This window comes from Hippocampus zosterae, chromosome 2, assembly GCF_025434085.1.
Source record: "Hippocampus zosterae strain Florida chromosome 2, ASM2543408v3, whole genome shotgun sequence".
NCBI classification, from domain to species: Eukaryota; Metazoa; Chordata; class Actinopteri; order Syngnathiformes; family Syngnathidae; genus Hippocampus; species Hippocampus zosterae.
The window spans coordinates 25,596,765-25,612,617 of NC_067452.1; the positions used below are offsets into that span (position 1 = coordinate 25,596,765).

General features: G+C 41.0%; 2 protein-coding genes and 1 long non-coding RNA gene across 3 annotated transcripts; 2 read left to right on the forward strand and 1 right to left on the reverse strand.

The window, feature by feature from the left end:
* The first annotated feature begins 285 nt into the window (after nucleotides 1–285).
* fam171b (family with sequence similarity 171 member B) lies at nucleotides 286–5,589 on the forward strand. The gene is made up of 8 exons (XM_052057113.1): nucleotides 286–667; nucleotides 981–1,214; nucleotides 1,314–1,406; nucleotides 1,490–1,642; nucleotides 2,506–2,676; nucleotides 2,757–2,870; nucleotides 2,933–3,047; nucleotides 3,125–5,589. Exons 1-8 carry the CDS (start codon nucleotides 445–447, stop codon nucleotides 4,404–4,406), a joined length of 2,385 nt encoding a protein of 794 aa, XP_051913073.1. The 5' UTR covers nucleotides 286–444; the 3' UTR covers nucleotides 4,407–5,589.
* Nucleotides 5,590–5,978: 389 nt separating this feature from the next.
* On the reverse strand, nucleotides 5,979–7,346 carry LOC127595569 (uncharacterized). The gene is made up of 2 exons (XR_007961283.1): nucleotides 7,209–7,346; nucleotides 5,979–6,203 (listed from the first exon to the last, which is right to left on the reverse strand). It is a non-coding gene; the product is annotated as an uncharacterized LOC127595569 (long non-coding RNA).
* calcrlb (calcitonin receptor-like b) lies at nucleotides 7,280–15,533 on the forward strand. The gene is made up of 13 exons (XM_052057138.1): nucleotides 7,280–7,446; nucleotides 9,045–9,095; nucleotides 9,175–9,319; nucleotides 9,401–9,511; nucleotides 10,953–11,065; nucleotides 11,131–11,222; nucleotides 11,966–12,092; nucleotides 12,163–12,316; nucleotides 12,387–12,447; nucleotides 13,143–13,209; nucleotides 13,685–13,903; nucleotides 14,015–14,056; nucleotides 14,196–15,533. Exons 2-13 carry the CDS (start codon nucleotides 9,048–9,050, stop codon nucleotides 14,400–14,402), a joined length of 1,386 nt encoding a protein of 461 aa, XP_051913098.1. The 5' UTR covers nucleotides 7,280–7,446; nucleotides 9,045–9,047; the 3' UTR covers nucleotides 14,403–15,533.
* Nucleotides 15,534–15,853: the final 320 nt, after the last annotated feature.

Consider the following 15,853-nt stretch of genomic DNA (forward strand, 5'->3'; position numbering starts at 1 on the left):
TCTGTCAGGACGTAAACTTACACTGCACAAAAGCCGAATGACGTCAGAGCATTTCTTCTGCAAAGATACACTGAGAATGAAGACCCCTTACTCTATCACTGTCGTTGCTTTTCCATTCCGCCTGCCCCCTCGTAATATATAGCTGTTTCTCCCATATTTTTTCTTTGACAAGTGTCATAAAATGGTGCACAGTGTGAAAAGTGGTCAAGAGTGAAAGGGAATGAAAAGTTCTCCTGTGTCGTTGGCAGCGCTTGAGTGATACGTCTTTTTTATGACAAACGATCTATTGGACTGCACACGCCCAGCCTCAGCACCAGCGCATCCTCCAAACCCCGCGTTTGTTCCTCGATCCGTTCAAGGCCAAGCTCACGATATTCTCGTTTTTTCGCTGCGTTATCCTCGCTCTTAGCGAGCCGTTATGTCTATAAAGATAAACAGTGAGCCATGCCCAATGCCGAACGCCGCCTGACTCCATTCCTGTCGCCGCCGCCGCCACTGCTGCTGTTGCTATTTACACGCTCTTTGCTTCTGATTTCTGATGCGCCAGTTGGAGCCGCGAATGAGGGCGGCGGCCTTCAGCCCATTTTGCCCGGGGACAATGGCGAGAATGCCAGCACCACGCCGAGTCCTCCGGGGGTGTTTCTCGGAGCACCTGCTTTTACTGAAGGTGAACATCTGCGCCGCTCATTGTTGCCTAATCGCAAATAATAATAATGTATTTTTTGTTACTTGCTGGCACACCACTGCATGTAGTGCACCTGCATTAAGTGATACGAAAGCCCTCATTTACATGAATGTAATGGGATTAGAATACAAGAATCAGTTAAGGTGCTACGTTGAAGTCATATTGTCATCCCATGTTGCTCTGCAGATATGGAAGTGTGTGTCAGCAAAAAAAAAAACACAGTAGGCAGGACTGTGGTGGGATATGGAGGGGGCCTCCCGTGAATTAGTTAATAAAACTCTTCTGTGAATTCTAGAGCCCCGGTTTGCCCTAAAGGTTCTGGTGAGAGACATGGCGACACGTCATCTCTTGCCAGGGGCCTCAATTGGGATTTATGTGAACCACACTTTGAGCAGCTCCACCTGGACAGGGGAAAAGGGTGAAGCTCTGCTTTGGGTGCCGTACAGCCCCTGGCTGAGTCTGACCCTGGTGGCCAGCATGGAGGGTTACGTCCCCAGCTCACTGCCTTGGAGCACGACCAAGAAACCCAGTGAGTCGCTTCTGCTGGAATTTTCCATTCCTCTTTGATTTTCATCGATATTGTTAGCAGGGAAAAATCACGTTAAACTTCATGGCCATCTCCTTGCAGTCTTCTCTGCCGTGACGTTGCTGCTGCTGCCTCAGAGGCAAGGAAATATCTGGCTATTTGAAGACACAGTGCTCATCACATCCAAGTTACCTGGTGTGTTTGGATGCAACATACATTTCAAATTCAATGCTGTCACAACATCATTCTGGATTTTTGTTCCTGTCTGATTTTTGCAGACAGTGCCTCTCAACTAAAGATAAAGATTCCCAAGAACCTGCTCACACTACCTTTCAAGAGCAACATGTCATCATTGACACCTTACCTGACTGTGCCAGAGTTAAGGAAGGAGTGTGACAGCTGCACTCCAGGCATTATTGTCAACACATCAGGTGAGCCCCAAGTAAACTTACATTTAAAGCAATCACATTCATGTGACCATCAAATTACTTGGACACCAACATTTGCCTGTTTGCAGTCGTGTATAAAGTACCTGAAAGTGATACATTGGTAAGTGTAAATATGTACTATATATTGCAGAAAATAACTTCAGTAGAAGTAAAAGTCACCTTGTGGACAATTATTGGAGTAAAAGTCTTAAAATATTTGGCATTTGCTATACTAGTATGTATCAAAAGTACCCCTGAAATTAAACATAGATAATAAAAGTACATATAGGTGTTGGAAGTATACAATTAAGTGTAAGTTAATAAAATTAAACAGGGAGTATTTCAAATTTTGATTACGTTTTTAATTATTTCATTTGATTTTTTTTTTAACGATTATTCCAGTGCTGTACATTAGTTAAAAATATGTGTATGTTGGCTCACGATCAAGGGTGCCGCAAACGTTAATGAGCTGGCTTTTTCAAACAGACACATCATAAATCTAGGAATACCGATGTTTCGATTTTGGGGGATTGGTATCAATGAATTTAATCTACCTCAATGTGCTTCTTCACTTTGAGTTTGTGAAAGACAATATTTCTGTCACCAGTGTTCAAAAAACACTCCTATCAATGCGACCACAAGTGTGTCACGTTATCCTCATTAAATTGCAAGTGCCACTGAACGATTTCTTGTTTTTTAATTTAGCTGTAACAAGCAAGGAAGATGGTTCGTGGAAATGTGTCGCTATAAAAGTCCAAGTTTTATTTCGTGAAAGTGGAGGAGTAAAAGTGGTGGAAGTTGCGAAAAATGTAGCGCAGTAACAAAGTATTTGTACACCATTATATTATGACTGCTTGACTGTGCAGTTTTTAGAAGCATTGGGTTGAAGCCAGTGGCAGCAGTCAGTGTCCGGCTCTATGCGGGAGGCCAGGAGCTCCAGGTTCAAGGACCCATCCAGTTTAATGTGCCTCTGGGGAGCGGCACCCGCCTCAGAGCCTCTGACACCATACCAGCCTGGTCTTTCAACCTACAGACAGGTCGGAGTCGTACTTGAAGCTGAATGGGGTAGGCTTATAAAAAAATGACATGTCTCTGGAATGAATGACTCTGCTTAAAGGTGCCTGGGAGAATCAGGGCCTGGGAATAGTGCAGAACGTTGATAAAGAGCTGTTTTGGACATACACCGCTTCTCACTTGGGATACTGGATCGTTGCCCCCTTGCCTTCAAACGGTGAATATGCATGCATAATTTTTGTGATGATACTGTACTAATTGTCAGTTTTAATGTGTCAGATAATGGAAGCTCTTTGGATTTCCTTTCCTATCACAACCTCCTGTTGGTGGGAATACTGGCAGGAACTCTTGTAGTCATGATTGGATTCCTGTCTTTGCTCTTGTGTCAATACGGGTAGGAACTGGCAAGCATTTCATTTGATATCACAAGTTTATTTCTGCCAATAATCAATTGAAAATGTTCTTTCCAAGTTCCCAGCGAGAGCCCAGGGGCAGACGAGCCCGTTTTTCCAAACTCACAGTGGTGAAAAAAGACCAGACTACCTCCATGCACATGGAGGAGGGTCTGCTCTTTCACTCAGGTGAGAATATCCTGGCTTCCTGTCACGTCCAGTGTGACCCTTTGTCCACCCCAAGGCACAAAGCCAACTACAACATCTATGTGGAAGACCCAGCCAGTCAAGTAACAGCTCCTCTATATGAGAATATTTCTGCTGATCATATCAAAATTCCCCAAGTGCTCACTCACTACATCAACAACGAGGAGATATCTCAATTTATGGAGCGCAGCAACTTAAATATTGATAGCTTCTTTCCGGACAAACTGGTTCATATCTACAACCATCCAGTGGCCATCATTCAGGCACCAGAGCTTTTCAGCAGCCAAGAGCCACAGAAAGCCGGCTGTAAGTCTGCCACATTCCCCCGTAATGGAAATGAGTTTGACTCTCACTCAGAAGCACCAAGTAAAGACGGCTACACACAGACGCTTGGCAAAGTTCAAAGCAGCCAACAGCATAGCCATCAAGATGAGCCCCAGCCTCTCGAAACTACTCCCCCAAGCCAAGGCCCTCCAGCTGTATGGGGCCGCTACAGTAACCTTCTTGAGTCCTCTGTCTCAGTGCCAGGGACTCTCAATGAGGCGGCCGGGATGGAAGGCTTTAGCGGCGGTCACGGCATATCGAGCGAGCTGCAAGGGATCTCAGAGCGCACTCTGTTGGAATTGACCAGGTGCAAGTCTTCGTCTTCCCACCCCAGGGCCTGGTTCGTCTCCCTGGATGGGAAACCGGCCGCTCAAGTGCGCCACTCCATCATTGAGCTCCACAGCCGCCACCGCCCTACCAGCAGCAACGACACCAGCCTGGACTCCGGGGTGGACATGAACGAGCCTCAGCAGAACATCCGTGAGGTGCGACGGGAAAGGACATCAATCAGGGCTTCCTCGCTTCCGCAGCACAGCAGAAGCGGAAGGTATGGCGAAGAGCAGGATCTGAGTAGTAGCGAGAGTGGCACTACGGCCACTGGCACTCCAGAGGACCCCTCCCTCAGGAACATTCTAGATGGAAGCAGCGGAACTATTCCCAACATTCCCGAGGAGCAAGACGGAATGGACACATCCAGCGCTCAGGAAGACAGTGAGCTCAGAGAGACACCCCCACCACGCCGCCTGAGGAAGTGCAAGGAGAAGGTGAAATCAGAGAAAAGAAATACCAAGCACGTTCGAGAGGGGCGACCTCTGACCAAGCGAAAATAGTTGAAGCAAGTTCCTTTGTCCAGGAACCGCCGGCTTGCTTTTCCTCTTCTAGGCAATGTTGTTGTCGAACTCTGTGATTGTACAACTTTGCCAAAGATTGCAGAAATGCTCTGCTGAAGCATCAAGAACCTGCAAACACATTTTGAAGATCACCAGCAGGATTCCTCTTGTGGACGTTCATGTCCCACAGTCCAAGCAGAAAGAGTGCCTTCTTTCTGCATCCAACAGTGAAGTAAGATGGAGTTAATGCTGGTGAGTCTGCAGGATGGACATAACACAGGGCAACAGTGCACTTATCCTCACCATCAACCCACGGCGCCCACATATGGCTTATCCCCCCGCCCCCACACTTTCAAAGAAAAACCTTACGAAATGATACTGAGAATCGAATTGAGATGGCTTTCTGTTAAGGTAATGGAATTTGTAAAACTCAACTGCCTTTTTTGATGTGCATGAAAAAAAATTTTTTTTGGTTTCGTTTTTTTAATGAGAAATTATTCTCACTACAGTACAAATGTAGTTTAGGATTGTAAGCATTATTCATCCTAGTGATCATTTTCAACCTCATCACAGCAGCACTTCCTTTCATGTATTGTATATGTTACTTGTGAAATTACATTTTGTGCCTTGGAGAATCGCTTGATCATGTTCTTTCGTCTTTATTCGTTGTGTAAATAATGGGACTCAAGCAACCATCGCTCTGTCCAATCCAATACAGAATATTCATGTTCATGCACAATGCCAAATCCAGAAATATTAGCAGCAAAATTGATGTTTAAAGCTGAGCAGTTTTGCCAAATGTAGTCTTCCATGATGGATTCAGGTTTGGTTTCAGTTGTCATGCGTGTGTATACTGTAGAGTCAAATTGCTTCAGTTATGTGACTGTGATGTTGATTGTGCAATTTTCTTCTATTTGTACACTTAATTCATTTCAAAATCTTGCATTCACTGTTTTGGAGTTTCTTAGAAATGAATACAAAACAGATAGATGTTTCTTTTAAATGTAGCAACAATATGAGCACTTAATGAGTCAACAGGCTTATCTAAAACAAAACAACAACATTCACTTCAAGTAATTTCTTTAAATGTATTTGTAATGCTTTGGCAGTCATGACACATTTCTTCCCAATCACTATGTATTCATTTTATGTGCTTTAAAGTATTAAACACATTTGTTTTGAATCTTTGGCTGATCCTTTATCACAAAGACTTCCAAGATAAAAAATAATCTGTGATATTGAGCCACATTCATAATCTTCATTGGATGTCAACTTCTGGCAGACAATGCCAGCACAATTTAACATATACAATAAACATTAAAACAAATCGGTAATAAAGACGGTAGTAAGCACCAAACAGTAAAACCAAGAACAAATCTAAGTCATGCTGAGTTGAATGCCAAAGAATACAATAAATGAATGAATGTACCAGTACATGTTTTTGTCTGCATGTACAAAGTGTTTTTGGATTGCCTTACTATCAAAGGGGGGGGGGGGTGGGGGGGGGTTATTGGTTGCAGATGTAAACAGGTATGATATGTGATGTTGGATAAGAGTAAATGAAAAAAAACATTGGATTTTAATTCCACTTTTAAGAAGTAAATATTGAAAATTGCCTAAATAACTATGCTGTTGCCACCTTAAAAAGCAATACATGAATCACATATAATTGCCGCGTGATCATAACATGCACCTGTTGGTCAAATGGATGAGACAGCCTGGTGGGTCTGCCTCACAGGTCAGGTTCATGGCTTCGAATCCGGGCTGCGGCCTTCTTGAGTGGAGTTTAGAAGTTCACTGTTGGGGACATAACAGCACATTTGGACAGGAGGGGGCAGTGTTTACCAATGTAAATAACGTCCGTGAAATAACATTTTAACCATTGTTTGTTTTGTTTTTTTTTGTTTATTGTTTATTGAACATAAAACATATACAGTAATAATTTGACAGAAAATAAGGTAGATAAAAAAGTAAAAAGAAAGAAATCAGTCTTCATTCAACACAGTTATAATTAACTGCAAACTGAAAATATTTGCATTTGACATTAAATAATGACTATGAGGCAAAATGTCATCATTGCAGCTTGTATTTCCAGGTGTTTATATCCACATCTGACCGCTAGATAGCAGCTTTTCATTGAAACACATTTTTCATTTAAGACAAGTTGGTGTGAGTGTCCTACTACATTAGTGTTCTTTCTACACTGATTTTATACAATAAATGGCTAACCAAAAAGCATTACAAAAGTCAATCTTCAAGAAAGATAAAACCAAACCGTGTCGGAAATTGTTCATCACGCAGCAAATGAATGAGCCAGAGCTCATCGGGGCAAAAAGTGGAAGTCGGGCCCAAGACTAGGAAAGTCAGTCTCAAGACTTAAATCCTGTACAGCATGCATTTTATCTGTTACTGTTGTCAGTGGATCAAAAGCTTAATGCAGTTATTGCAAGCAAACCATATGCAACTACTGTAACTAGAACCTCTTATTAACTTTAATCTACCTTAATTCTATCTGTTCCAATACTATTGCTAAAATTAACATTCGGTGTGTCACCAAATCTTTTAAATTGTGTATTCAAAAGTAAAGTTGACATGTTGAACTCTCTCTATTTACATCGGTTTGCATAGACATTTAGATTAATATATTATATTTGTATACATATACTCTGTGTGCGTGCGTGTGTGTGTGTGTGTGTATGTGTGTATGTGTGTGTGCCTGTGCGTGCGTGTGTGTGTGTGTGTGTGTGTGTGTGTGTGTGTGTGTGTGTGTGTGTGTGTGTGTGTGTGTGTGTGAATGTGTACCTGTATAGTGTTGTCATCTCCTTTGCAGGGATTTCCCTTTATGCCTCTATGGAAGACGAACACATGATGTCATCCAAAAGTGTTCTTATCAGGACAGCTCAGTGTTGCTTCAGACTGGGGAGGGGAACACAACAGACACACGGACTCCTCGTGAGCACAGCTTGAATCTTTTTAGTTTAATGACAAGAAGAGACAAATCAAGGGATTAGTCTTCAAAATACCCCAGTCATCTGCAAAGGTAAGCTCTTGTTTATGCTTACATCACACATTGACATGATCATTTTATCCAATTTGCACACATGGGCTTATAATACTGGAAACATCGCATGCTTATTTAACTGACTTCAGCTTAATGAATTTACATGGACCTGAATGGAGGACGATGAAAGATTCAAGAGGACATGTCACATCGATTAATTTATAAAACGATATTTATGTATTTTCTTTTGCTTTGTATTCATATAGTTTGAGGAAAATTTACAATATACTGTCAAACTGAAGCTAATATTTTGGGAGGCACACCTCACATGAATGCAAAGAGTAAATACAAATGTTTGGGTCAGTAACACAGTATCGCCAGGAAGTAAATTAACACATCGAGCTGCATCGACATTCATTTGGCTAAACTTGCTCAATACGTAGGCTTCAATGTGCAAGAAGGAAGGAAATTGTGGAGGCCAAGGGGAAAGAGAGGCTGAATCTGACATCTAGTGCTAAACAAGGAATCCTGCCATCACACATAGCACAGGAGAGATGGGCATTTTTTGTGTGCTTTGATGGCACAACCGATCACTTTTAAGATAAGATAAGATATATTTTATTTGTCCCACACTGGGGAAATTTACAGCCTCTAACAGCAAGAATGTGGGTAGAAAGAAGAAAGAAGAAAAAACAAACAAACAAAATGGGAATAAGAAATAAATAAAGTAAAAGGACGAAAAGAAACTCAAACAAGGATCTTCAGCAGCGCATGATAATATATTAATAATCAACCCTTTTGACTGACAAGACACACAAAATGAAGACAAATACACAAAACACAAACTACCCCTCAAAGAGCAAATCACCCACCTTCTAACCCCTTGCCCGAAGCACATCACATATCCAAAACCAAACCTCTACCGAATGCCCCCCACGAAATAGGCATCTAGAATATTTCACTCTCTTTTTTTTTCCTTGAACTGTCTATTCATTCTGCAGGTTCTTTGAAACACAAACAGAAAACATGGTCATAGAACTAAGACAAAAATCACTCGCTCATATAAAATAAAAAAGTGGGGGACAAATAAAGGATAAAGGAAAGGATAAAGAGGAAGTCAGAATGTCAAGAAATCGGTTTAACAAAGGAATACTGTGGAAGTTGCATATTGTTGAAAGGGGCACTACAAAAACTGGTTCCAATGTACTGCATGGCAGAACAGCAAAGGTCAAAAAGCATGGCAAATATGTAGTTCAAGTCAATCTAATTCAGAGTCAGCTCTCGGATCAGGAAGTAACAGAAAGAAGCGGAAACCAGATGTGAGCTATTGCAAAAGGTTACAGCCATACCAAAAGTTAAATCACAGCCTTCTGCTTGATTGCTGTAGTTTGAATATGTCAAGTGTCAGTCCAAAAAGAAATTATGTAAGATAGTGTACTCTGCTTCAAAGGGAGAGTCAATGCAAAACATTGCAAGTGCACTAAAATACACAACAGGAAACCTTTTAAAACAGATTACGATACATCAAAATCTTCTTAAAAGAGCGGCACTTGATTTAAATCCAATTCCATACCGGCTGAAGCACTGAAGCACCAATGATTTTTTTTTACTTGAGAAAAATTGCTCATCTTCCCCAGAAAATGGATCCGACATTACAAATTCTCCTGGTGATGTGCTCCCTCTGCAAGGTAGTAAAGGTCCACACAAAAGATGGTCTCTCTCCTTGAATAACAGTTATAATCAGGAATGGTATGCTTCATGTGTCAGCTGCTCGTGGCTGAAAGTCCTGAAGAGGCCAATCAGGAACATTTGAACCATTATGGGGAACATCCGGCAACAATCGCCATGGCACAGTACAAGTGTTTCCAGCGAATGGTGAGAGGAGACAATCATCACAGAACACAAACGATGGGTGAGCATGATGATGTTGGTTTTGCAGAACATCAGCAAGGCCAAAGAGGCAAAAGTGATTATTTCTATGTTTTGCCTGCAGGACCTGTTTGCAACATGACATGGGATGGTTGGTTGTGCTGGGATGAGACCGAAGCAGGACTCATAACAGAGCAAAGCTGCCCTGACTATTATAAAGACTTCGACACTTATGGTAATATTTTTGCTTGTTATAATTTCCTTGGTCAATTTTGATACTATAGATGTGGGGACACAACAAATACCTTGAGTAACAATAGTATATAAATAGTCCTTTGATGGGCTGATGGAAATACAGTGGGACGTCTTGAACATTCCCGGCCCTGAGGTTGTACATTTGGAGATTCAACCAAAATATTTATTATTGACTGATTTATACTTTTCTTTTTTTCTGTATATTTTAGATGGTTTGTATCTAGTGTTGTAAAAAAAAAAACAGGAAAAGTAATTTTTCGTCTTGCAGAATAGAAATACTTTCTTTTTACTGTGCTTGAGTTTTGGCCTATTCCTGCCATTTTTGAAGCTCAAAAACAAGTAAAAATAAAATACTGCTTTATTTTTAAAAATCTAAATATTCAAGGAAAGTACCCCACAAAAATAGTAATTCTCAATTATTTTCTGATACACAACCCCAGGAAGAAGAAAATATGTTTGTGCCCCCCCCCCAACTCTATAAATACTATCATTTGTCAATAGAATTGTTCTACGTAATCCTATGCAAACCATTGTATCATTATTAACATTGAACAAATTTAAAAAAATGAAAGCCTTAGTTAAACTTATAACAAATAACTTGATTACTGTTTTTTTTTCATCTCAGCCCTCTTTTCTTCCGTGATGAATATTTTTCCATGGTGTCTCTCAAGGGTTTGTTAACTGCGGTTCATATCTTCTACTCTGCAGTGCACATGCTCAGTGCAAAGAAAACCTTAGAGCTTATACTGTCTTCTGTGCGCACTTTGACAAAGAGAGTACCATTTCCACCTATTGTAGTGGGTGTGCAATTATAATTTATTGTAGGACAGCATTTAAAAACAAACAAACAAAAAAAAGAAGTATGCTTCCTCAGGTTACATGCCCTGCAGGCATCCCATCGTGGACCCAGGGGGTCGTAACCCACTATTTAAGGACTGCTCTTAAGTTTCATCACTTTTGAGTTTCTGTTATGCATTAAATCACAATCAAAGGAAGATGTTGACTGGGTTCTTTGTGTCCGCTAAAACATACTTCACCATCATATTGATGAAGTGCTGCTTCTGCAAGTGAAAATGGCGGTGTAATACTGTCTTTGTGCGGGCTCGTGTGTGCTAGTTGTCATGGCAACAAAATCCCTTCTCACCACTGGACAAGAAGAAAATGAGATTTACTATATAAGTTTTATGGAATTTTATACTTCATGAGGAGACAGACACACCCGGACCAAATATTTGCAGACACGTAATTAAAAAAGTCTGTTTGAATTATACGTCCCCTTAAATTAATCAAATGTGATTCCCTAGTTGAGGTTTGCGTATTGTGATTCAGATAACTTTGATGTTTTGTCTGAAAGGTTCAATGGTAAGACTTCCTTGATGTGAACCTTTGAGTCTCTCTACAACTCTGCATTTTGCCATCAGCGCTAGCATCCAAAGTTTGTACGGAAACTGGCGATTGGTGGCGTCACCCGGAGAGCAACCGGACATGGACAAACTTTACCAACTGCCGAGCCAATACAACACATCATGGCACAGTAAGAAAACAATGTAATGTAAAATGTCTGGAAAGTTCTGTTATGAAATGTTGCTCTTTTCCCAGGTGGCGATGACTCACTTCTACCTGGTCATGATTGGTCATGGGCTGTCGCTGGTCTCACTGATCATCTCACTCGGAATATTCTTCCATTTTAAGTAAGTGCATGCTGAAAATACAAATATTTCAGTGAATATGTAAAAGATCCAATATCTTACCCCAAAAACCAAGGTTTTGATGCAAACAGCAAAATAATCTCATCCCACATTTTTTTCAGTTTTAAAGGCTCGGCTGCATTAAACTTACCATTCAAGGATGGCACAAAACTACTGGGGGGAAAAAAAACATTAAGTCTTTTAACAAATTTAATATATTTTTTTCTGAAAGATCAACTCACTCAAAATGTTCATATTGCTGAGAGATTATGTTTGTCCTCCATATCATTCGAAAAATATTTTGTCTCCTCACATTGTAGCATAGGGCAGTGGAAGACCCAGTGTAAGTGGTGATTTGTGATATCACCACAGAGCGACAGTCGACCCTTACATAAATACTTTTTTTTTTAATTATGGAATAAACATACAAATATGTAAGGTAGTCTCTCAACAATATGAACATTTTGAGTGAGTTGATCTTTCAGAAAAAATAATATAAAATGTGTTCAATATGCTGTTTATATACAGTATACATCAGTATACATCTATATATACAGTATATATATCAGAATATGCAAACCGACAATTAGAATTTCCTGTTAGCTAGTGTCTCAAATAAGATAAATGTCATCAATGCTAAGCAGACATTGTGTAAAACAGTTGCCTGGATTACTTAAAAGATGAAATGGGCCTGTGGTGTAAATTGGACTGTAAGCAGAATCTCTTCATTGAACTTTCCCCTCCAGGAGTCTGAGCTGTCAAAGGATCACGCTGCACAAGAATCTCTTTGTCTCCTTTGTTCTGAACTCAATCATCACAGTTGTGTGGCTGACGAAGGTGGCCAAGAAACAAGGGCACACGTACAACGACTCAGTAAGTGAGTTGCTCTCTGTCCAGGAAGAGGCCATGGAGTCTTGTCATGTTCTTACTGTCCCACTGATAGGCGAGCTGCAAGCTACTCATGTTCATTCATCTCTACCTGCTGAGTTGCAACTACTTCTGGATGCTGTGTGAGGGAATCTACCTGCACACTCTGATTGTGGTGGCTGTGTTTGCCGAGAAGCAGCATCTCTTGTGGTATTATCTGCTTGGCTGGGGTGAGCGTGGAGTTCAAGGATCTTGCTCAAGCTTTATGAGGACATGTAACACGTGTTTTCTACCCTACAGGTTTCCCACTTGTGCCAGCAGTGTTACATTCCATAGCACGCCAATGCTACTACAATGACAAGTGGGTTTTTTAAAACCTAAAATATAACCCTAATTTCCCGACTACTGAGCGCACCTGAATATAAAACACAGCCTATGACATAAAAATAATAAATACAGGCCAGAATTTTATATAAAAGTTTTTTAATGTCACAAGATTAATAAGCACCCGACCCTGTCCTACCCTGTCCTTAAATTGTCCTTCAAAAGCAGTTTTTTTTTCTGTACATGTGTTATACCATCTCACAATTTGCTGGTATGCATTCACACTCAAAATGTGAAGTATAACCATCAGAGTCACTTGAGAGATTGGGATCTTTTTGTCTTCAGACACATATTTGTCAGTAAAGAGAAGTTCTATTACCTTGCTATTGCGAGAAGGCTTGTCCTCACATCAACCCACACTACACTATAGTTGCGCTGTCACCGCTTGCTGCTGTGAGACCGAGCCCTCTGAGAATTGGGACACCCCTTCATTCTTGTGAAGGCGTACAACTGAAAGCGGAAGGCTGAAAAAGGGCATGGAGGTATTATTGGGATTGGCCCCAAAATTAGTGGCAGCATGAAGCTTGTTATAACATAAAAATGCATAAATTACCTGCATAATGTTTAAACCACAGGGTTCAAAGCATGTCAAGAAAGTAGCGTTTAATGGTTTGGAAATTACGGTAATTTGTTGCTTTCATGCCATCTTTGAATGAGGTTTTGTTTTGGCAGATGCTGGGTGAGCTCCGATACGTCCCTGCTGTACATCATCCATGGGCCGATCTGTGCCGCGTTGGTAGTAAGTGTCAACACCTGACATTTGTCAGTCTGTCTATATGGTTCCTGTCATGGTCTTCTGACTGCACCCCCTCGAAAGAGCATCAAACAGCTGCAGCTCATTCAGAATGTTGCAGCTTTTTTTCTGTGAAAGAGTTCAGAACTTCTTACTCCAGTCCTAAAGGTTTTACACCGGCTCCCAGTTAGCTATAGAATAGATTTAAAAATTATGCTACTGTTCTGAAAATCACTGATGAGTTTAGGTCATAAAAACATTAAAGAAACACTAATGGAATATCAACCCAGTAGGGCCATGAGGTCTACAGCCTCAGGTCATATAGTGGAGATCCAGAGTTCAATGCAAACATGGTGAAGCAGCATTTAGTTGTTATGCTGAATGCAAATGGAATAAGTTGCCTCCAGAAGTGAAGTCAGTCTCAAGTGTATCTATCTATCAATCTATCAATCTACTAATCTATCCATCTATCTGCTTCCAGGTGAATCTCTTCTTTCTGCTGAACATTGTACGGGTTCTCATCACCAAGCTGCGAGTAACCCATCAAGCTGAGTCCAGTCTGTACATGCGGGCGGTGAGAGCCACACTCATCCTCATTCCGCTTCTTGGCATTCAGTTTGTGCTGCTTCCCTACAAGCCGCAAGAGCACTGGGTGTCTGAGATCTATCTCTACATCATGGAGATCCTCATGCACTACCAAGTGAGTGCTGATTCAGCATCGAAAAATACAGCAGTGGTCTGCATACCAAAACACAAGCAGAATTTGTTTAATTTTATTTCCTACTAAAGACATTCACTTTCACGCTTTCAGGGTCTCCTAGTGTCCACCATATTCTGCTTCTTTAATGGGGAGGTAAGCCACACCTGACTTGGAGGCTATTGACTTGCCACAGATGAATTTCACAAAACCACATTTACCTCTGGGTGGCAACCCTCTATCTGACTAATTTAATGTTTTCCAATGTTGACTTGTGATTCCGCCCTCCCATAAGGTTCAAAGTGTTCTGCGGAGACACTGGAATCAGCAGCGGATGCAGTTTGCCGGCACATTTGCCAACGCCGACCTTTTCCGCTCGGCCTCCTTTGTGGCGTCGTCGCTCACCGAGGTCCACCGCTGCTACAGCATTGAAAGTCACACCGAGCACACCAACGGCAAAAGCTATTCAGACATATTCCGATCTGACAGCCCGTTTGTGTGAAATGAACCTTTTGCACAGGAGGCACTCAGATGCTCAGAGAGACGGCAAGGAACTGAGAGGAATTTGCCATTTTTTAAACACCTTTTTCTGTTGCAGAACCTTTCAGTGCATAGGATGTAAATAGGCCGCTCAACAAGCTAAAGTGTGACGTCTTTTTCACATCGAGTGGATGAACTGCGTGTTTTTAGGCATGAAGGCCAAATGAAGCCACTCAGATGAATAAAAGAGTTGCAAATTTTAACAACACTGGCCGATAAACACAACTTTGAAAAAAATTGCGGTCTGAGCTTTTCAGGTGAATTTTCAAAATGAACCTGTAATGCACTGCAACCTTTTGACTGTCTGTCAAGTTTTGAATGCAAAAGTCAAATTGTTCAGTGCTTCAGTACGTTTTTCACAAGGAGCTGATTGCCAAAATTGACAGCAGGTGTTGATTTATGAATGAAAAGATCAATATGTTTCCAAGGTTGTCCATTGCTGTGCCTTTCTGTGACTCTTCCAGTGTCTCTATGTCTCTGTGGTATCCTTCTGGTTATTAGAGAACAGCAACTTGTTCAAAAAAGTACGGAAACATTGAAAAGTTGTGCACGTCCAAAAGTTCACCTGCAAACATTTCAGGTGAAAGACGAAATAGTCCCAACTTTTTGTGTGTAGTTTCTGTGTTGCACAATGTGGCGTTGTAGTCACATTTTACATTTCCTCTTCTTTTCTCTATTTTGAGTATGGCATGTTTTGTCTCAGTTAGTATTGTTTTCTTAATTTATAGCTCCTCCTTCGTATTTGCTTCAAAAATACTGAGGTTTCTGCTGTTCTTATTCCAGAATGCTGGAGAAGAGATGATGAAGTAATTTCAATCATATTGTGCATACAGTAAATGACACTTATCTTGACATACAATTTGCATATTGGAACTCGTACATTTGGGGATGTGAGCTTTTGAGGCGCTGCAGATTTCAGCCTTCTAAAACACTGGCTGACTATCTGTTAGCCTCCACTGGATAACTGTACAGTACTTTCTATAGTTGTACATCCATCTGCAGAACTCTGAATAATAACCTGATTTAACTGAAAATAATGCTGATGTTTGCGATTATTCTTTATCATCCATTATGTGTGTCTGTTTTTAATAAACATTAACATAATGTGGCTGTGTAATTGTTATTGTTTTGCCGCCATTTAAAAAGAAAGAAAATGTTTCTCTGACACATAAAAGAAAAGATGGGATTTTCTTTATGACCCGTGAACTCGGCTGCAACTTCCAGGCAAAGCGATGGCATGTTTGCTATTTGCTTCTCATCCCGCATTTGTACACAAAGGAAGCCTCAAAGGAAAACCCTACCAATGCATCATTTGGCAACCTAATACAGACAAGCTGAAAAAGCAATCATTGTGACAGACTGAAGCAGGATGTTTACCATTTGTTCATGCCAATACTCCATTGCCCACCCCTC